This window comes from Pseudochaenichthys georgianus, chromosome 23 (genome assembly GCF_902827115.2).
Source record: "Pseudochaenichthys georgianus chromosome 23, fPseGeo1.2, whole genome shotgun sequence".
NCBI classification, from domain to species: Eukaryota; Metazoa; Chordata; class Actinopteri; order Perciformes; family Channichthyidae; genus Pseudochaenichthys; species Pseudochaenichthys georgianus.
Window position 1 is genome coordinate 17,892,300 of NC_047525.1, and position 22,871 is coordinate 17,915,170.

The following is a 22,871-nucleotide window of genomic DNA, read 5'->3' on the forward strand; positions in this document are numbered from 1 at the left end:
ACAATGAAAGTTTACAGAATGATTCCTTATAATATTGCCTAACGGAAGCATATATAATGTGAACAAAATAGGTCCGAGCACTGAGCCCTGTGGCACTCCATGGCTAACTTTGGTTTGCGTGGAAGATTCATCGTTAACACGTACAAACTGAGAGCGTTCAGATAGATAGGACCTAAACCAGCCTAAAGCAGTTCCCTGTATGCCAACTAAGTGCTCTAGTCTTTGCAATAGGATATCATGGTCGATAGTATCAAATGCAGCACTAAGATCGAGCAAAACAAGAATAGAGACAAGTCCCTTGTCTGAGGCTATTAGAATATCATTTGTGACTTTAACCAGAGCTGTCTCTGTGCTATGATGTGTTCTAAAGCCAGACTGAAAATCTTCAAATAAATCATTGTTTTTTAAGTAATCACACAACTGTTTTGCGACCGCTTTCTCAAGAATTTTTGAGAGGAACGGAAGATTAGAAATAGGTCTATAGTTGGCTAAAACCTCTGGATCGAGGTTGTGCTTTTTAAGAAGCGGTTTTATCACTGCTACTTTGAATGATTGTGGAACATAGCCTGATAATAAAGACATATTCATAATATTTAATAAAGAAGTGCTAATTAATGGAAAAACTTCCTTCAACAGCTTAGTTGGAATTGGGTCTAACATGCACGTTGATGGTTTAGAAGAGAGAATCATTGAATGTAATTGTTCAAGGTTAATGGCTGAAAAGCATTCTAGTTTACTATCTAGTGTAATATTAGAACTTACGATTCCGGGAGCTGTTGATAACACTATACTGGTCGAAGGCAAGAGGTCATTAATTTTGTTTCTAAGAGTAACAATTTTATCGTTAAAAAAGCACATAAAATCATTACTACTGAGTGCTAAGGGAATAGAAGGCTCAATGGAGCTGTGGCTCTCTGTCAGCCTGGCTACAGTGCTGAAAAGAAATCTTGCATTATTCTTATTCTCATCTATTAATGAAGAGTAGTAGGCTGCTCTCGCTTTACGCAGTGCTTTCTTATATTCATTGAGAGTAATATGCCAAATTAAACGAGATTCTTCAAGTTTAGTGGAACGCCATATCCTTTCAAGTTGTCTAGACTTTTGCTTTATTTTGCGGGTTTCGGCATTATGCCATGGAGCTAATCTATGTTGTTTTATTTTCTTCTTTTTCAAAGGAGCAACAGAGTCTAATTTTATTCGCAGCGCATCTATAGCACTATCAACAACATGATCAATTTGGGGTGGTGTACATTTTGTATAAGTTTCCTCCCCTACATGCAGACATGCTATCGAGTTAAGTATTGGTTGAATCTCTTCCTTAAATGTGGCTATAGCACTAACAGATAGGTTTCTGCTGCAAGAGCTTTTGACTAATGCTTTGTAGTCTAGTAACAGTACTTCAAAAGTTACTAAGAAATGGTCGGATAAAGCAGGATTATGCGGTTCGACTAATAGTTGCTCAATTTCAATACCATAAGTCAGAACAAGGTCGAGAGTGTGATTATAACAGTGGGTTGGTTTATTTACACTCTGACAGAAACCAACAGAATCTAATATAGAGTTAAATGCAACAGTAAGGCTATTTTTATCATCGTCAACATGAATATTAAAGTCACCTACGATAATTACTTTGTCTGTTTTAAGAACCAAAGTTGATAAAAACTCAGAGAATTCTGATAAGAATTCTGAATAAGGACCTGGTGCACGATACACTGTAACAAATAAGATTGGCTGCAACGTTTTCCAGGTCGAATGCGTAAGACTAAAAACGAGGCTTTCAAAAGAGGTATAATTACATTTTGGTTTAGTATTGATAAGTACACTTGAGTCAAAGATTGCTGCAACTCCACCTCCTCGGCCCGTGCCTCGAGCAATATGAGTGTTGACATGGCTGGGTGGAGTGGCCTCATTTATGCTGACATATTCTTCATGTCTCAACCAAGTTTCAGTGAGACAGCATATATCAATATTATAATCTGATATTAAATCATTTACCAATATTGCTTTAGATGCTAGAGATCTTATGTTTAAGAGACCACATTTAATCTTCCTGTTTTGTTGCACTGTAGTAGTTGTTACATTTACTTTTATTAGGTTATTATGTATGACACCTCTATTAGGTTTTACCTTAAATTGTCCTTGGGCAGACACACACACCGCTAATATTGGGTATTTTATTGGGTTCGGGATTCCTATGGGTGACTGCCTAGGAGAGAGCGCAGAGAAGCGTGTAAGACTGCGACTCTGCCTCCTGGTCTCAACTCCAGTTTGTCATGGATTACGTCCACAAAGCCCTGAAATGTTTGCCGAAATGAGATCTGCACCTTTCAAAGTAGGGTGAATGCCGTCTCTCTTAATCAGACCAGGTTTTCCCCAGAAGGCTGTCCAATTATTTACGAAGCCCACATTGTTTGCTGGGCACCACCAAGACAACCAGCGCTGAAATGATGACATGCGGCTATACATGTCATCATTGATCAGATTGGGGAGGGGACCAGAGAAGATTACGGTGTCCGACATTGTTTTAGCATAACTACACACCGACTCCACATTAAGTTTTGTGCATTCTGATTGGCGTAAACGAACATCATTACCACCGACGTGAATAACAATCCTACTGTATTTACGTTTATCTTTAGCCAGCAGTTTAAGCTGCGCCTCAACGTCGCCCGCTCTGGCCCCCGGAATGCATGTGACTGTGGAGGCTTCGGTCTCTAAATTCACGTGTCTCATAATAGAGCTACCAATAACCAGAGTTGGCTTCTCAGCGGGTGTCTCGCTGAGTGGGGAATATCTGTTAGATACGTGAACGGGTTGGTGGGGACCTGCGGGTTTCGCGTTATGCCCCTTCTGAACAGTCACCCAGCCTCCCTGCTGCTCGGGAGTTGCCGGGGGACGGCTAAGAGGAGCTACATTTTGCCGGTCCGCACATGCTAACATGGGCTTTACTTTAGCTGAGTTACTTTCTAAGATGCGGAGCCGGGCTTCTATGGCTATGATTCCCGCCTCCAACCTAACAACTATACTACATTTAACACATGTATCCTTACCAGTAAGGGAGGCCGGGAAGTAACCAAACATGAGACAGGAAGAGCAGGAAATAGCACCAGAAGGTGGGGAAAGAGCCATGGCTAGCTATCAAGCTAAAGTAGCTACCGTTAGCAAACCCGAAAAGAGTGTAGGCAACTGTGGAGTTACAGTCGCTAAGAGAAGGAGAGTTGTGAGTGCTTAAGCTGTAGTAACGTGTGATTACAACGTCAGGCAGTTGCCGTGATCAAGAGTTTTAAAACGATCGATTAAGTTTAAGTTAATAAGCTATCAGCAACAGAACAGGCACACGGGATACCCGGAGATGACAACAACAACCGGAAGTTGCAACGTGCTCACCGCAATAGGTTCCTCCTTCCGCTCAGTCTCACAGAAACATTTTGTTTGAAATGGAAAAGGAAACACTATAGTATAACTGTAACTTCACTCTCAGATCAGAATGATTTATTTAAAAAAGGACTGAATTATGATTATTGACACATGAATCTGTCTATCACAGATAGGAGAAGCTGATTTTAAAGAGTTTATAAACTGCTGCTGGATATCTTAACCCACCTAAATAATAATAAATCATAGTTTATTGTAGTAACTAAGAATCTGCTAAAGTAACTAAAGCTGTCAGATACATTTTGTAGAGTGATTGCAATGTTAGCTTCCAAAGTTTAGTGAAATAGAAGTGTAAAATAGCAGAACAAAATTGTACTTAAAAAGGTAGTACTTGAGTAGATGTACTTTATTAGATTTGGAACCACCAACCTCTCCTCTCATGTCCTAACCTCACCTCTCATGTCCTCACCTCTCCTCTCCTCTCCTCTCCTCTTTTATGTTGTAACCTCTCATGTCCTAACCTCTCATGTCCTCACCTCTCATGTCCTCTCCGCTCCTCTCATGTCCTCTCCTCTCATGTCCTAACCTCTCATGGCCTAACCTCTCCTCTCCCCTCCAGGATCTGGGCACGCTGGTGCAACAGTTAGCTCAGTTCTTGGGTGTTTCCTGTGACAAGGCTCAGCTGGAGGGCATGGTGGAGAGCTGCAACCAGCTCATCGAGCAGTGCAGCAACTCCGAGGCGTTGTCCATCTGCAGGGGTGAGTGGGAGAGGAAAACTGTTTGGATGTTCTGTCTCTGAGGTCTTGGTAAAAGGGCTTTTTATTTAGGCCTCAAATGAGAAGCATTAGATCCACCAAATGTATCTTCAAACCATTTGTATTACACTTGCATTGCATCTGACATTCAGGTCCTTCAGTTTATGATATTACAGTTGTTGTCCCATAATCCATAAGGTTGCTGATAGAATTGCGTTATCCGAGTTTCACGTAATTCATCAAAACTGCATTTTGCTATCGGATTTAGCCAGTTAGCTCCTTAGCTAATGCAAAAACAATTCCTACACACCACTTTCGAAATACTAAACTTGAACTACTGGGGAAAATGTTACTATGAAATGAAAAAGGACACTCAAATGTCTATAATGAAATACAAATAATATCCAACTAAATCCCAAACCATTATTTATACATGCAATTATTCATGTTGTGTTTAAGCCCTTTTTATAACGTATTGAATATTGAACATCTAAGTAGGTCATGGGATCTTCAAGTTGTGTACATTGATACGAGGTCTTTCTTATGCTCAGTTGAGATGATTATAGCATCACCTTGTGGACACAGTTTGCACTTACACCATATATTGCAATTCAGCTTTAGACTGTAAAGTAATTTCAACCTGTAGGTCCAATCCACTTTCATTTAACCATCTTTGACTTCCATGAAGACATCTTTATGTTTGTTCCCTAATTTTCATAAATAGTCATTTTATTTTATGTTACCATTCCTATTTAGATTTTCACGTTTGCTTATGATTTCTGTTGTTTTGTTTTATTTCAGTTTCCCCATCTAATTCCTTTTCTTTTAGTGCATGGAAATCTGGTGTCTGGTGTTCTGTAGGCTGAACACACAGCTGCCAGGTGTCAGTCTGATCTGTCACACACACCTCAGCAGGTGAGTCAGCCACGGCGGGCTGCGTTCACTCTGCAGCTGAAAGTGTCCGATGAATCATAAGAAAATAATTCATCATGTCCCCATAACTTCTGAAGATGGCTTCAGGAAGACTGGGCTGGTAATGAAGGAATACTAAAAGCCCTGCCCCCTTATTTTTGATTTACTTATGGCAATGGAACAGCCAGGAAATTAGGACTGGACTCAATCCATCCACTGAATGTTGAAAGTAGTTAAAATACAACTCATTATATATACTATGTCATAGGTCATCTAAAACGCATCTAGATTTGCTTTAAATTGAAGGGTTTTGTCAAAATGTTTATTTAAGTGCATCAACGGTTAAGAAGAAGCATTTGTGGAAACTTAGTTCAGTCGGACAACTCACGTGTTTCTTAATATGTTTATTATAAGCAGCATATAGTTTGAGTTTGGCGTCTATCAATCAATCAATCAATCAATGTTTATTTATATAGCCCAATATCACAAATGTTACATTTGTCTCAGTGGTCTTCACAGTGTGTACAGAATATCAGTATGACAATACGACACCCTCTGTCCTTAGACCCTCACATCGTACAAGGAAAAACTTCCAAAGAAAACCCAGTTTAAAGGGAAAAATGGGAGAAACCTCAGGGAGAGCAACAGAGGAGGGATCCCTCTCCCAGGACGGACAGACGTGCAATAGATGCCGTGTGTAAATTGAAAAGATAATACATTTGCAACATAGGTAGTCCAAATGTTTGGAAATGCATGTGTGTATAATAGGAAGATGAATCCACGAGGATATCCATCCAGGACCTATGATCCAGGACCACAGCCACGACTCAAGATCCAGCGCTCGCGATCCAGGACACAGGACCGCAGGATCATCCATGACTCCGGATCCCAGCGTATATAGACACCAAAAGAAAGACATTTGGGGAAGCTGGGTTAATCGGAACATGAGTGTACACGGGTATAGACAGAGAGAAGGAAGAAGTAAGATGTCCCCCGACAAACTAAGCCTATATCAGCAAAACTAGGGGCTGAATCTAATCAGCCCTAACTATAAGCTTTATCAAAAAGGAAGGTCTTAAGCGCACTCTTAAAAACGGATAGGGTGTCTGCCGCCCGAACACAAACTGGAAGCTGATTCCACAAATGTGGAGCTTGATAAGAAAAGGCTCTGGCTCCCATTGTACTTTTAAAGATTCTAGGAACAACCAACAACCCTGCATTCTTGGAACGCAATGCCCTAGTAGGACAGTAGGGTATAATGAGTTCTTTAAGGTAAGATGGCGCCTGCCCATTAAGGGCTTTGTAGGCGAGAAGAAGAATTTTAAATTCTATCCTGTGTTCGATAGGGAGCCAGTGTAAGGCAGCCAGAACAGGAGTAATGTGGTCCCTTTTCCTAACTCTGGTTAGTACACGAGCCGCAGCATTTTGAATCAGCTGAAGCGACTTGATTGACTTCTTAGTACTCCCTGATAATAAAGAGTTACAATAATCCAGCCTAGAAGTAACAAATGCATGGACTAGTTTCTCTGCATCGTTTTGAGGCAAGATATGCCTGATTTTTGCAATGTTACGTAGATGGAAGTAGGCGGTCCTTGAAATTGATTTTATGTGGGCGTTAAAGGATAAATCCTGATCAAATATAACACCAAGATTCCTTACAGTCTCACTGGAGGCCAAATTAATGCCATCCATAGTTAGTATGTCTTTAGATAATTGTTTCGTAGATTCTTCGGGCCAAGTACAATAACTTCAGTTTTGGTCGTGTTTAACATCAAAAAGTTTAAGGTCATCCACGTTTTTAAGTCCTTAAGGCAGTCTTGAATTTTATTTAGATGATTAATTTCATCAGGCTTGATTGATAAATATAGTTGAGTATCATCCGCATAACAATGAAAGTTTACAGAATGATTCCTTATAATATTGTCTAGGCTCGGGAAGAATCCGTGTATCTACCGTCCAATTGTTTTTCTTTATTAAACACGTAAACGGAAGAGCGTTTGAGAGGCCTTTTTGCTTTTTACCTTACTAAATGGTCTAATGGTCATTGGAGCGAGGGGCGGGGCGAAACGCACGGAAGTGATTTCAAAACAAAAGCGGTGATAATATTATAAACAAAGGGAAACAAGGTGAATTTAGCGATCACAGCGAAAACGGCCAAGACACATATTGAGCCCACAAAATGGATGTTATTAAGGGCTGTAAATATAATAAGCCTCTGTCTAAAATGGACAACGTTGTTAGGAGATTTAAACTATAGGCTACAGCGATTCTGCACTGCGGTCAACTCCGCCGCCTCTCGAGTTTTTTCAAATCAGCTGCTCTTCATTCCTGCTATATTTGACGAGTGATACAAATATGTTTTACCACAAGTTCTTAAGGAAACTGACACTGTTGGACTCGGTTCTAGTTTGACTTCTACCAGAAATAAAATGAAGTACTTTTGCTGTGTACTTTGTGAGTGATCCTTTGTCAGAGTCCCCTCCTTAATAATGCATGTTTTTCTGCTATCTTTGATGAATGATACAACTATAATGTTACCATTAGTTCTTAATGAAATTGATACTGTTTGACTTTGTATTAGTTAGCCTACTACTTACAATACATTGAAGTACTTTTACTATGTATTGTTTGAGGAATACTCTATCAAAGTCCCCTGCTGAGAACAAAATCTAGCCACTTCTGCTAAGTTTGATGAGGGAATTATTTTTTGTTGCCATTAGTTCTTCGTGAGTGATCCTGTTGGACTCAGTACTAGTGAAACTACCCCCAGAAGTACTATGAAGTACTTACTGTGTACTTTTCCAACAATCCTCTGTCAATGTCCCCTCCTGAGTACAAGAATGCATGTTTCTCTGCTATTTTGAATAAGCGTTAAAAAAACCTTTCTTCATGAGACTGATATTGTTGGACAGAGTATTTTAAGAGGATATGGTGGACATATTATCAGCAATACTTCCAGTCAGTACTCTGGCAGCAGAATTCTTACACATTGGAAAGTCTTTAGAGTCTGGCCTGGATAGCTGGTCTATCCTTCAGCACACTGACACACTATGTCACTCTTGTTGGCCTCTTATGAAGCTGCTGTCTTTTAAAATACGATTATTTCTCTGCTCCTAGTTCATTCCTCTCAGATTCTTCCATCAGTCCCAGTCATTGCATGTCAGTCAATAATAGAGCTTCGAAAAATGTGTCCAATTCAACTAAATGTTTTTTTGTGAGTGAAGGCCAGAGCTAAATTATAGATTGTTTGATTGTGTAATTACAAGGTGAGAGAAAATAAATCCACATCCTCCTATGAAACCTATTTTATTTCCTTTTCCATATTATACTTATACTTACTTGCCTTACATTTGCATGTTGAACTACATGATATCATTCCCAGCCTCAAGGAAATACAATAAAATAAATGGATTCATAATTTAAAAAAATGATACAAATATATACATTAATAATGTTGTTTGCAAACATTTCAAATTTAAATATAAAATGAAAAATAAGTTTACTTTTGAAATGATTTCTCACAAAAAGCTTTCTAAATTATAGTAAATCATTAACAAAGGTTTAGTGAATATACGTTTTTCTGCCTAAAATAGTTGAAATTGAACGTAAACTATATCAAATACCACATGCATGGCAGTTAACCCATTTTTGCCCGCTATTTAAATTGACTTTGTTTGAAGTTAATACAAATATTGATGGTTTGTTTAAATAACTAGTGACATTTTAATAAATATTGCAAAAAAGGGCTCCAAAAAAGACATATATAACCTGGCCAGCTTAACCAGTGTGTAATTCTTCAAGCACCACAAGATTCAGAGTTTACAAAGTACAATTATGGGCCATTGATTGTGTTATTTCTCCAAACACATACAGTGAAAATGCCTGTTTTGAAGCCTTAAAATGGTGCAGGAAAAGGACTTTACATTGTATTATACTTAAAGACAGGACTCTTCAGTTAAGAGAAGAGAAAAAGGAAAGCAAATTGTTATAATGGGTGATGTAACATTAATGACATACATTATATGAGGTCCTTGGCAATCATGGGTGTCTCCTCGGGTCATTTTGTGATCATGGGGTTTCACCCTTACAGCATCAGGACAAAATCATATAGAGTCAGACACTGGAAGTGTGCTGGAGGCTGATGCGTTGACTGCAGGGGACTGATGGAAGGATGAGGCTGATGAGACTGAAGAAGCTGTGATGAACTAGCGGCTGAGAAATAATCATATATTAAAAGACAGCAGCATCATAAGAGGCCAACCAGAGTGACAGAGTGTGTCAGTGTGCAGTCTACCATCCTCTTAAAATACTCTGTCCAACAATATCAGTCTCATGAAGAAAGTTTTTTTTAACGCATATTCAAAATAGCAGAGAAACATGCATTCTTGTTCTCAGGAGGGGACATTGAGAGGATTGTTGGAAAAGTACACAATAAGTACTTCATAGTACTTGTGGGGGTAGTTTCACTAGTACTGAGTCCAACAGGATCAATCTCACGAAGAACTAATGGCAACAAAAAAGAATTCCCTCATCAAACTAAGCAGAAGTTGTAACATCCCGTCATGTCTGCTAAATTGTTCATGTCATGTTAATCAGGTTCATGTTATTGTTTCACGTTTAGTTCATAGCCCAGGTTAGATTTATGTTTAGTCAAGTCTTTTTGTTCACCTGTCTAGTCCTGTCATTGCACTTCCTGTTTTATTTTGTACTTACCTCTGGTCTCATTTCAGGTCCCTTTACTTCCTCCCTTTGTGTGGTTCCCCGCCATCGTCAGTGTCTGCCCCGCCCCTGATTGTTTCCACCTGTTCCCCCTTACCTCATGTATAAATAGTCCTGTCTCCCTTTGTCCTGTGCCAGTTCGTCTTGTGTCTTGTGCCATTTAGAGAGCCAGCTTGTCTCGCCCAGAGATTATTGTATTTTGCGATCATAGTCAAGTTTATTTAGTTTGTAATTTGCTTTGCTATGTTTTGCCTCTTAGGAGTGATGTTTTGTTTGAACTTTATACTTTTCCAAAGTAAAGACTATTTTTGAACAAACTTTCTTTTGAGTCGTGCGTTTGAGTCCAAGTGTCTGTAAGGTTCCTAACAGAACGAACTGGCCAAAGAATGGACTCAGCCGACTCCGGTTCCTTCAAGGCCGATGTGTTAGCGCAGGATGCTAAGCTAACCCTCCATGCTGAACAGCTGTCTTCCATCAACCAAGGAATGATTGGTCTCACGGATCGTCAGGATGAATTCCAATCAGCTGTAACCAACCAAGTAAATCACCTGGCACTTCAAATGCAGCAAGTTCTCTCACCCCTCAAAGCCGGTTCCTCTGCACCTACTCCAGCAATGCCAGGTCCACCGTCTGTTGCTTCGGATCACACCACCCCACCTGGATCGACGCTTCGCCTGGCCCCTCCGGAGAGGTTTTCCGGGGACTCTGGTAACTGTCGATCCTTTCTGGTACAGTGTGAACTACATTTTGCTCATAACCCTGCTGCCTTTGTTTTGGACCAAGCTAAGGTAGCTTTTATGTTGTCCCACATGTCTGGTAGAGCCGCTGCTTGGGCTACAGCCGAGTCAGTTCAGTCAGTCACTGAACATGTTTACCCAGACCCTAAGCCGTGTGTTTAATCACTCATCACTTTCCAGAGAAGCCTCACGAGTCATTATGCAGATCAAACCGGGACAACAGAGAGTGACAGACTATGCAATAGATTTCCGTACTCTAGCAGCAGACAGTGGGTGGAACACCCCTGCTTTAATTGATGCCTTCATGAATGGTCTACAAGACTCTATAAAGGACCAGTTGGCACCCCATGAACTACCCACAGATCTTGATTCCATCATTGCCATGTCAATTCGCATTGATAACAGGCTTCATGAAAGGCAGAAGGAGAGAATCAGAACCAGTGCACGACCTCCGAGCCACATGGGGCACTCACCTGCCTTTCGACACCCATGGAGCTCCAGTCCACCTTCCTCAGCCTCGCCCAAGGAACCAGCGCCCTCGGCTGCACCGGAGGAACCCATGCAGCTGGTGAGCCAATCCTCTGCAACTGATTTCCCTCCACGTTCATTGACCATGGTAAATATTCAAGTGCGTGACCAAGACATTACTGTGGGGACATTAGTCGATTCAGGTGCCGACGAAAGTCTGATGGACTGGAGTTTGGCAAAGAGACTATGCATCAAGACTGTTCCGTTGACTTCCCCTGTTACTGCCAGTGCCTTAGATGGCAAGTTTTTATTTAAAATAACCCATGTATCTGAACCTGTCCAAATAACCATTGACAATATACACATAGAGGAAATGAAATTCCAGTTATTTGACTCTGCACTACACCCCTTGATTTTGGGTTATCCATGGCTGATCAAACATAATCCGATCATTGACTGGCGATCAGGGAGGGTTAAGGAATGGGGCCCAGGCTGTAGGCTGACCTGTTCAGACCTTCCTAGGTTCTCCACAGAACCTGAAAAGGAACAAGACAAACACACTCATAAATCTGACTCCATTTTGGATTATCCCGACCTGACTAAAGTGCCCTTGTGTTACCAGGACTTAAAGGAAGCATTTAACAAAACTAGGGCCATGTCCCTACCTCCCCACCGACCTTATGACTGTCCCATTAACCTGTTGGCTGGTTCTCAGATCCCTAAAAGGAGACTTTACTCTCTCTCTGCACCGGAAAGGTAGGCTATGAAGTCCTATATTGACTCCTCTCTAAAAACTGGACTCATCAGACCATCCTCCTCCCCAGCGGCCGCTGGGTTTTTCTTCGTCGATAAGAAAGATGGTACCCTCCGTCCATGCATTGATTATAGTCCCCTTAATGAAATAACAGTTAAAAATAGATACCCACTCCCTCTCATGTCTTCAGCCTTTGAACTTTTGCAGGACGCAAAATTATTCACCAAACTGGACTTGAGAAACGCTTACCATCTCATTAGGATACGAGAGGGGGATGAGTGGAAGACCGGTTTTAACACTCCCAGTGGTCACTACGAGTACCTAGTCATGCCATTTGGATTATGCAATGCTCCAGCAGTTTTTCAGTCATTTGTCAACGATGTGCTGAGGGATTATCTCAACAAGTTTGTATTCGTTTATCTCGATGACATCTTGATCTTCTCACCCGATGAGGAGACCCACACCCATCATGTCCGCCAGGTACTGCAAAGCCTGATGGAGAATCAACTCTACTGCAAGGCTGAAAAGTGTGAGTTTCACGTCAAGACCGTCTCCTTCCTGGGGTACATCATCTCGGCCAATCAAATCCAGAAGGATCCAGAGAAGGTCAGTGCAGTGGCCAATTGGCCATCTCCCACCAACAGGAAAAAGGTGCAACAATTTTTAGGCTTTGCAAACTTCTACAGGAGGTTTATAAGAAACTTTAGTGGCATTGCAGCACCTTTACATGCTTTAACCTCTCCCCATGTCATGTTCAAGTGGAATATACAGGCGGATGAAGCTTTCCAGAAGCTCAAGAAACTGTTCACGACTGCCCCAATCCTCACAGTGGCCGACCCACGGAGACAATTTATCGTGGAGGTGGATGCCTCCAACGATGGCATTGGGGCGGTGCTGTCCCAAAAATCTGTCCAGGACAACAAGCTACACCCATGTGCGTTCCTTTCACGTAAGTTGACAACTGCAGAAAGGAACTATGATGTGGGGAATAAGGAGCTTTTAGCAGTTAAAACAGCTTTGGAGGAATGGCGTCATTGGTTGGAGGGGGCTGAGCAACCATTTCTAGTTTGGACTGACCATAAAAACCTAGAATACATTAAGAACTCCAAAAGATTGAACTCACGCCAGGCTAGATGGTCATTGTTTTTTAATCGGTTTCATTTTGTATTGTCATACAGACCAGGCACACAGAATGTTAAACCTGATGTATTGTCACGTTTGTACGATCCTGAACCTGTTGCCAAAGAGCCCGAGAGCATCCTTCCACCTAACCGTGTGGTTGGAGCAGTTTCATGGCCAATAGAATCAGTGGTGAAGCAAGCAAATGGTGAGACCCCGGCACCTAGGGGTTGCCCACGAAATAGGTTGTTTGTCCCGGTTTCCGTTCGATCACAGGTAATACACTGGGCTCACACGTCTATGCTCACCGGTCATCCTGGAGTGAAACGCACAACCTTCATGATCAAGCAACGTTTCTGGTGGCAGGCTATGAGGAAGCAGGTGGCAGAATATGTTGCGGCCTGCACTGTCTGTGCCAGGAACAAGACCTCCACTGAAGCACAGATGGGGTTGCTGCAGCCACTTCCTGTTCCGCATCGGCCATGGTCCCACATCTCGATGGACTTTGTCACTGGACTACCGATATCAGAAGGTAACACCACCGTCTTGACGGTGGTGGACAGATTTAGTAAAATGGCACATTTTATTGCACTATCCAAGCTTCCCTCTGCCAAGGAAACGGCAGAGGTCATGTTACGTCATGTCTTTCGCATTCATGGTTTTCCCAGGGACATTGTGTCAGACCGGGGCCCACAGTTCATTTCCCGTTTCTGGAAGGAGTTCTGCCATCTCCTTGGAGCCACCGTGAGTCTTTCCTCAGGATATCACCCCCAGTCGAATGGCCAGTCAGAGCGCATTAACCAGGAGCTAGAGACCTGTTTGCGCTGCCTGGTCTCCCAGAACCAGGCATCCTGGAGCAAGCACCTGATGTGGGTGGAGTACGCCCACAACACGCTGCCCACTTCCGCAACAGGACTCACACCGTTTCAGTGTGTGCACGGCTACCAACCACCTCTGTTCCCTGCCAATGAGGCCGAGGTCACAGTCCCATCAGCTCACGCTATGGTCCGTCGGTTCCGCCGGATCTGGGCCGGTGCTCGTCGGGCTCTCTTGCGCAGTGCCAGCCGGATGAAGGAGGTGGTGGATCGACGCCGGAGACCTGCTCCACCGTATCGGCCTGGACAAAGAGTTTGGTTAGCTACCAAGAACTTACCCCTCCACGTCATGTCGAGAAAGCTAGCGCCAAGGTGTGTTGGTCCATTCCCGATATCGAAGATCATAAACCCGGTGTCTGTGCAGTTACGTCTACCCAGGTCATTAAAGGTCCATCCAACGTTTCATGTCGGCAAGATCAAGCCGGTCAGGGAGAGCTCATTGGTACCCGCCTCTAAACCCCCTCCACCCCCCCAGATGGTAGAAGGAGGTCCCGTCTACGCTGTAAAGCAACACACTCTCACTCCCTAAGCGTCCAATAACGACGTTTGGTCAGTGTCCGTGGCGTCCAATTGTGACGCTCCTAGGCTCCTTCAGCGTCATAAAGAGACGCAAATAGCTTTCAACTGATTGCAATGTATTCCCATCTGCGTCGGGATTTGACGCTCATGGAAGCACGGCATTCGTTTATGTCGGCTGCCCTTAAAGGTAATGTGAGCGTCCATTCCCAGGAGTAAAGGATGGCAGAAGACACTACACTACCCAGAATCCCCAGCTATCGTTTGGACTACACCATGTGCTCTGTTTGACAAACCCCGTGATAGTCCTCAAGCTCTGTGATTGGAGAGTGTGCTCCGAGGGTTAAGCCAGCCTCGAACAGCACTTGAAATGGGATGGAACCACAGCAGACTGTCCAAAACTGGATTTGAACGGGTCCACCGCGTCCCCCCCTCCCCCACCTCGTCCCCAGAACTACACATGCTGGCTATTCTGTTTCGCAACATGTTCTCTATGGCACGTCTCTACTGGGAGTTGTAGTTTTAAAAGACGTTTTCGTATTTCCCATAATAAGAAGTTGCCAGTATTAAACTGTGTACATCCCTGGAGGTTTAGGGGACAGGAAACACTCACATTTAAAACATATAATTAATAAATGGTGCCCATTATGGGCAGTATTAATATATATATACCCACATGCCAGCTGAGGTCAGAAGAGCTTTATTTAACAGCTGGTCTTATGTTTGTGACCCCTGTTGTTAATTGATAACATTACATTAATTGATAAGCCTGAAACATGCACTTGTCAAGGTTCAGAGGCACATTTTGCAAATATGGCAGTAGCCATCGATCAGCTTAAGATAAGATATACTTTATTGATCCCAAGTTGGAACATTTGCGTTACATCAGCATGTGTAACAGTTAAATATGCAGTTGTGTTTATTTGAAAATCATTTAGTATAATCACATAAATTCTGTGTTTTATATTCAACAATTCTGTGTTCTTTATTTATTGATTGTTCAATACCTGACAAGGCCGGAGTTGAAATATCTACATACATCTTACAAGAGTATAATACATTATGTATAATATCAGTTAAAATAAGTGCTTCAACATAGTTAACATTGCTGGAGGTATGCACACATATTGATAGATGTCTCGTAATGCACTATTGAGGAACCTGCGACCCAAGTTTAACATTCAATGCATAACTACACCACAGTTGTGTAGGGCTATATGATATCATATGTCAATAAACCTTAGAAAATCATGAAATCTTGAAAGGGATGTGCAAAATAGTCATTACATACAGTCTTTAATTAACTATTAGTAGAGAATAACGAGTAATGAATATACTTTATAGGGATCCTATTAATATCTAATAATAAAAATAATGAAATTCAATAACATGCTTTAACCACCAGGTGTCCCTTGATATCAGCTGTGCACCTTTATGGTGTAAATACAGCCTATCTACCAATTGGATCAAATATAAAAGTGAGCCGAATTAGTGTTGATACTGCAAGGAGACGTATTGTGTGAAAAGAAATGTAAGATGTTGTTTAATGGCTGATATATTTATGATCCACGTCACGTTTTCAGTTCCTCATGTTTGTCTTCTCATCAGGGCTCGATAAATACAGAACTACGGCTAATATGTAATGCAGCCGAACCGTGTATTACAATGCCGTTATGTGATGACTTTCAAAGAGAAAAGTAAGCACACCCGGAATAAAGTGTTATTATTATTTTTTTTAAATGTTTTCGGTCTGTTAATGACGATGTGCTGTGAGATGTGAGACTGAAATTGCACAGGGGGGAAATAACGTAGGCTATCTTTAGATGCGGATTTTGTTAAACTAATATGTTTAGGCTGTGGACCAACACTATACATTGACGGGAAAGGGGGTAGCAATAAAGATAACACCATTAAACAGTTGCACAACATAACAGGAATAATATCGATAGCAGCGTCCCTAGCAACCACCTTGGTAACAATGAAAATGTCGCGATTTCCTGAAGTAATAACTAGCAAACTCAAGATCATGTACATCCACTGCACACATAATCTGAAATAACAACTCATATTTCTCGCATCAAATGACATCAACACGCATTTTAATGGCCAAACTAACTTTAAAATAGGCATTTTACACCCAGAATAAAACGAAGTTCGGCCATGTTTTCTTTTTCTGCAGGGAGAAATTTGAAGATCATGTGACATAGACGCTGGGGATTCTGGGTAGTGTAGTGTCTTCTGCCATCCTTTACTCAGACAAAATATTTGTTTCTCTGAATCGAAGGGGAAAAATACAAAAGCATTGCACACAATTTAAACCAATCAATGTTGTGTAATTAACAAGGATAATCTGGTGTTTTTTAGTCGATGAGTAGTGCAGATATCACTGTAAAATCAATCGACAGTAAGAGGAATACTTACTTCCGGGTGTACAATTCGCCGTTATCCAATGGGAATGGACGCTCACATTGCCTTTAAGGGCAGCCGGCATAAACGAATGCCGTGCTTCCATGAGCGTCAAATCCCGACGCAGATGGGAATACATTGCAATCAGTTGAAAGCTATTTGCGTCCCATTATGACGCTGAAGGAGCCTAGGAGCGTCACAATTGGACGCCACGGACACTGACCAAACGTCGCTATTGGACGCTTAGGGAGTGAGAGTGTGTTGTGTAAAGAGACTGCTGGCAGTTCGTAAGCGAGGGCGAGGAAGACAGTTCCTTGTGGACTGGGATGGGTACGGTCTAGAAGAGAGAGCATGGATCCCAGCGAGTTTCATTGTTGATCCGGCCATGATTAAAGATTTTGATCGGGATCACCCAGAAGTTCCTGGGACGTCAGGAGCCGTCCCTAGAGGGGGGGGGTACTGTAACATCCCGTCATGTCTGCTAAATTGTTCATGTCATGTTAATCAGGTTCATGTTATTGTTTCACGTTTAGTTCATAGCCCAGGTTAGATTTATGTTTAGTCAAGTCTTTTTGTTCACCTGTCTAGTCCTGTCATTGCACTTCCTGTTTTATTTTGTACTTACCTCTGGTCTCATTTCAGGTCCCTTTACTTCCTCCCTTTGTGTGTTTTCCCGCCATCGTCAGTGTCTGCCCCGCCCCTGATTGTTTCCACCTGTTCCCCCTTACCTCATGTATAAATAGTCCTGTCTCCCTTTGTCCTGTGCCAGTTCGTCTTGTGCCTTTTAGAGAGCCAGCTTGTCTCGCCCAGAGATTATTGTATTTTGCGACCATAGTCAAGTTTATTTAGTTTGTAATTTGCTTTGCTATGTTTTGCCTCTTAGGAGTGATGTTTTGTTTGAACTTTATACTTTTCCAAAGTAAAGACTATTTTTGAACAAACTTTCTTTTGAGTCGTGCGTTTGAGTCCAAGTGTCTGTAAGGTTCCTAACAGAAGTGGCTTGATGTTGTTCTCAGCAGGGGACTTTGACAGAGGATTTCTAAAAAAATACACAGTAAAAGTACTTCAACGTATTGTAAGTAGTAGGCTAATACAAAGTCAAACAGTATCAATTTCATTAAGAACTAATGGTAAAATTATATTTGTATCACTCTACAAAGATAGCAGAAAAACATGCATTACTATGGAGGGGACTCTGACAGAGGATTACTCACAAAGTAGGCTACACAGCAAAAGTACTTCATTTTATTTCTGGTAGAAGTCAAACTAGAAGCGAGTCCAACAGTGTCAGTTTCCTTAAGAACTTGTGGTAACAAATATTTGTATCACTCGTCAAATATAGCAGGAATAATGAAGAGCAGCTGATTTGAAAAAAACCGCGAGAGACGGCTTGACCGCAGTGCAGAATAGCAGTAGCCTATAGTTTAAATCTCCTAATCTCCATTTTAGACACAGGTTTATTATATTTACAGACCTTAATAACATCCATTTTATGGGCTCAATATGTGTCGTGGCCGTTTTCGTTGTGATCGCTAAATTCCCCTTGTTTATATTAATCACCGGTCCTTCAGCAGGATACTGGAGTGATTCAAAGTGTGATTTTAGCAAACGAGTGCACTGCTTTTGTTTTGAAATCACTTCCGTGAGTTTCGCCCCGCCAATGACCATTTGACCATTTAGTAAGGTGAAAAGCAAAAAGCAAAAACGCCTCTCAGAAGCTCTTCCGTTTACGTGTTTAATAAAGAAAAACAATTGGACGGTAGATACACGGATTCTCGGGCCTCATCACTCCACAGATTTACAAAGAACATTGAGTGATGATTAGATAACTATCCCTACGAGCCTACAGGTGGAAGCTGTGGTGGGGCAGGCGAGCAGCAGCAGCAGGAACATGAACGCAGCGATAGCAAGTGAAGTGAACACAGCAGTGGCAGCGGCAGCATAGCGAGGCAGAGGCAGGAAGACCTGGCAGCTTTAATAGAGCGGCATATTTAGGAGAACGTAGGTAGGGACGAGGTGCGTCACATGTCAATGTGTGATTTGTGCTCGAGTTGACTGCCTGAACTAGCTCGCAGGCTTCGCCCCATTAGTGGCGGGCATCAGCAAATGAATCTGTTCATGCCCTTTCAACTGGCAAAATGTGATGTATTGATTGTGTTAATTCATAACACATTTTTTTTAATTGGTATACGTAAAAGTAAACAATAGAATGACATCTGTATATGATAGTGAGGTATCTTTGAAAATGTAAGATTAGGGGTGCGCAAAAAAAATATTGATTCGCTTAAGAATTGCAATTATATCTCTGCCGATTAATCGATTCAGAAATTCCAAGATTCGATTCACATTTTTCAGTTTTGCCGCAACGCAGCTTTCCATTTTTTATACGGCGTGAGCTCCGTAATGTCCCGCTACCACAGGTATTAGTATTAAGGGAATCTAGGAAGGTTATTCTTCCATTAAGTGCTATATTGAATAGTTTGAGCTTCATTCATAAGGTTGATATCAACATTTTAAAAAAACATTTGAATGCCCCATGAACGCCCCACGTCTTACTAATATAAACCTCTGTCCTCTCTCTATGTCTCCTGCCTGCAGGTCGTGCAGGTCTGTGGAAAGACGTATTCACAGTGTCTATGAATGAGAAGTTTGACACGGTGTACAGACAGAAGATGGGCAAGTCCGACCTGACCTTTGACTTCTGCATGTGAGCAGCACCTGACGCCACCCCACTGATCTACTCCAGTGCAATCGACCAAACCCACGATCCTATATCTCCGTAATGTGAGATATTTAAGGGTACAGTGTGACAGCAGGATTACATTACAAGACTTTTCCCTTAATGCAATCTGTCTCAGTGAGTAAGTCTCGAAAAATCACACCCTTGTGGACTGGTCAACAGAACTTAGTTGACATTTCTCCATCAATTAAACCAAACCTCCCTCAACCCCTACCTCCTGTGTATATGTTAACCAGGGTTCGACCGATATAGGTTTTTGAAGGCAGATGCCAATACTTTCAACCTCAAGTATTGGTCAACATTTCCATTCAAATTCTCCAACATAGTTCATAAAAGGAATTCAAGCTACATGCAGATATTTGTGACTGAATTACATGGAAACAGCAATATGCCAGTACTGCCATTCAATGTCCTCATGCAATGGTAGTCTTGCTGCGATAGTTATCTATTTTTCACTAGTTCATAAAGAACTGGGTACGCTAAAAAAAAAAGGGATTTGTTTCCCACTTACATATAAAGGCAAAAGTATTTGCAACTTCGAAAGGCAGGAAAAAGTGTCTGGTTTCATAGGGAGATACGAAAGTTGTTCAAATGGGGATAAAGACCTCAGTTAGTCTGGAAGACCACCAGCATGTAAGCGGAAACCAATTGGATTCTTGTGCTGATCAGATGGACATCATCACGTATTTTGCGTAAGTGCTAAGGCTCTGCTAATCGTTGGGGAACTACGTTGTGAAATTCTTATTTTTTGTAAATAGGAGGAAATATGCGCCAGCTGCATGCAGGTCTATGAATTCAACTACACTTTAAAGCAAATAATTATAATTAAATAGTAAAATGATGAATTCATGTAAACATGTCTAAGAATTTCTTTTAAATGGCAATTTTTTTCAATGCTTTAAAAGCAGTAGATCAACATTCCAGATTTCCAGAGTACTGGAACAAACAACTCGTGAGCCTTAACAACTTTATGAGTTTATAGCTTGCGTGCCATCAGTGGAGGGCTTTAGGCTGCCCTATAGTTCACCCTCTGGAGACAACAATAGAGGTCTGACTGCCTGTTAGAGATCGGACATCATTCAGACTACTTATTTGCAGTGTTGATCAGCCACAAATATCTATAGGTAGACTCAGGGATTCTCTCCGATGTTTCTGGTTGTCATGTGGACAAACCCTTTGAAACATCATCTTGAGACAGTAAACCCCTCCAAAGGCTAATGAAACCATTGTATTAGAGCTCAGCTGCTTTATAGGTCAGGCCACACATAAACACCTATTCATTGGTGAGGAAACCAGAATACAATACTGCTTGTAAGTATGGAACTAACCTTCCTAGGCAACACCCACAATGGCTGAATATGACCCATCTACGGCCACCACCACCAGGTACAAATATGGTAAACCTATTTTGACTTTAATCAACTGCAGACAACAGACAACACTTTAATCTGTTAATCCCACATATCGGTCTGACCCTGACACTGAGTGCATTAGCAGTTTTCTTGATGCAAAAGTTGCTCCAAGTCAGGTAGAAGAATGGAAGGTAACTGTAAGAAATGAAGCCAAACATATAAAAGAAGAAGCCTATCACACCTAGCAATCGGTTCAGCAGCTCAGTGTCACACAGCTGGGAGATTTTTGTGTTAAATGATCCATGTTTTTTTCCCCCTCAAAGTGCTGGAGGGTTTTTCAGCCTTCATCGCAGATTGTCAGTTATTTCTGAACTTTACGTGTGTATGGAATGGATGATTGCGAGTGTTTGAGAAAGAAAGGGAGGGAAACAGAGAGAGTTCAGTCGTGTCAGTGCTCAGTTAAGCTCAGCTATTTATGCTGATTTAGATGTTAAATTCAAGGATTCGTCTGATCTTTAAAATCAAATTATGTAGCATTGGCGCCTCTCAGTGGTCGTTAAAAATACAATGATAGGATATACCACTGAATTTAATGGGCTGAAAGCAAGAAAGAAATCACAAATGGGAATATAGTTTTTTCTAAAACAAAAAATTATGAATAATAAGATTGCCTAATGGAGTTACATACAAGTTATACAAGTAATGTCTTAAGTCGAACACTTCACTCTTCAATACTTTGCTGGTGATTTAAACTGGCATTTTGGGTACAAACATGATTATTTTCAAATGCAAACTGTTGCACGTTTTTTCCTTAATATCATGAACGGTGGTTCAAATGAGCAGTTGCTGCCTGGTTGGAGATGCAGCTGTGCCAAACACGGAAAATAATATCTAGCCTAATGTCTCCAAGGTATAAAGACATATTTTACACCCTCGCCTTAATATTTAAGGTCAGTATGGATGGATTCTAAGAGGGGCCTTGAAATTATTGTTTTTTTTAAAAATTGAATTTGTTTGCATACATGAACGAAGAAGTAAAGGAAAGCCTGTGAAGGAAAGGTAGAAAGCTGAACATAAAACTCAAGGCAACATAAGCAGGATAACATTCAATAAACTAGAAGTGTACTTGGAGAGCGCAGACCTCCGGCAAGGTCGTTTCTGCACCATGATTCAGATCTATTTATGAAAAAGTAATCCGAATGTTTTTTTGGTCTGACAACCAGACAAACAAACCAACAATAAACATAACCTCCTTGGCTGAGGTACCACTATTTTAATATACCTTGGTTTACACTTAGCCACATATTTGCACCTCTGTAAGACGACCTATCACTTAGCACAAGAAGAACATCAGCTAACTTTGGTGTAATCAGTGCTTCATCTGCCGTGAACATGGGAAAGTACAGGCTCTTTAAATAGGGAGTTACACTTGGGAAAAATAAAGAGTATGTATATCATATAAAGATTGATGAATACACACAGGTATTAAAACATCTCACACCACCTCCAAAGGACGCCTGGCAGATCGATGTCAGTACATCTTTTGGGCATCAGATATGATACACTCATAAAGTGAATAACTAATATTGTTTATTTGGGGCTGTGGAAAGTTCGGTAATCGGAAAATCCTATTCCTGTGAACCATGCTACATACTGTATCCCACTGAGGGGTTGAATAGTGTCCTCTTTCTCTGTTTTCTCACAAATGTCAGGTTTTGGTAGCAGGAGAGAAGAGCAGAGTATTAGCCCATAACCAGCATTACACTATGTTTTGTATTCTGCAACTTGACAGCATCAATATCAGACTCTTTAACCCGAGGCAACACTTAAAACCAGTCTATCTCCTTTTCCCCAGTCCCTGCGCTCTACCGGACACTTGTGAATGTCTTTATTGTGTTGGTGTAAACGACAACCTCAGCACACACTCGTCACGCCGCCTCATTTACGGCTGCTCATTCTTTCCCTTTCATTGTTCTTCCTTCTTCTCTGTCACTGTTTACAGCCATTGGCAAGGCTTCAGCTGCCCATCTCCACTTTAATGGTTTGTTTGGGATTTTATACATGCCTTTCTCTGTTTCCTGGGTGTTGTATTTTACATTCTTTGCTTGCTATTTTATTAATAAAGTTGTGTCTTCAGGCAATA

The 22,871-nt window shown here is 41.5% G+C and overlaps 1 protein-coding gene across 1 annotated transcript in view; it reads left to right on the forward strand.

Annotated features, from left to right (window-relative positions):
* Nucleotides 1-22,871, forward strand: part of sult4a1 (sulfotransferase family 4A, member 1) — a 33,202-nt gene extending 10,331 nt beyond the window's left edge. Inside the window, exons 6-7 of the mRNA XM_034074688.1 lie at nt 3,995-4,133; nt 19,235-22,871. Coding sequence (XP_033930579.1) covers nt 3,995-4,133; nt 19,235-19,347 — 252 coding nt within the window. The 3' untranslated portion in view covers nt 19,348-22,871. The remainder of the gene's footprint in view (nt 1-3,994; nt 4,134-19,234) is intronic.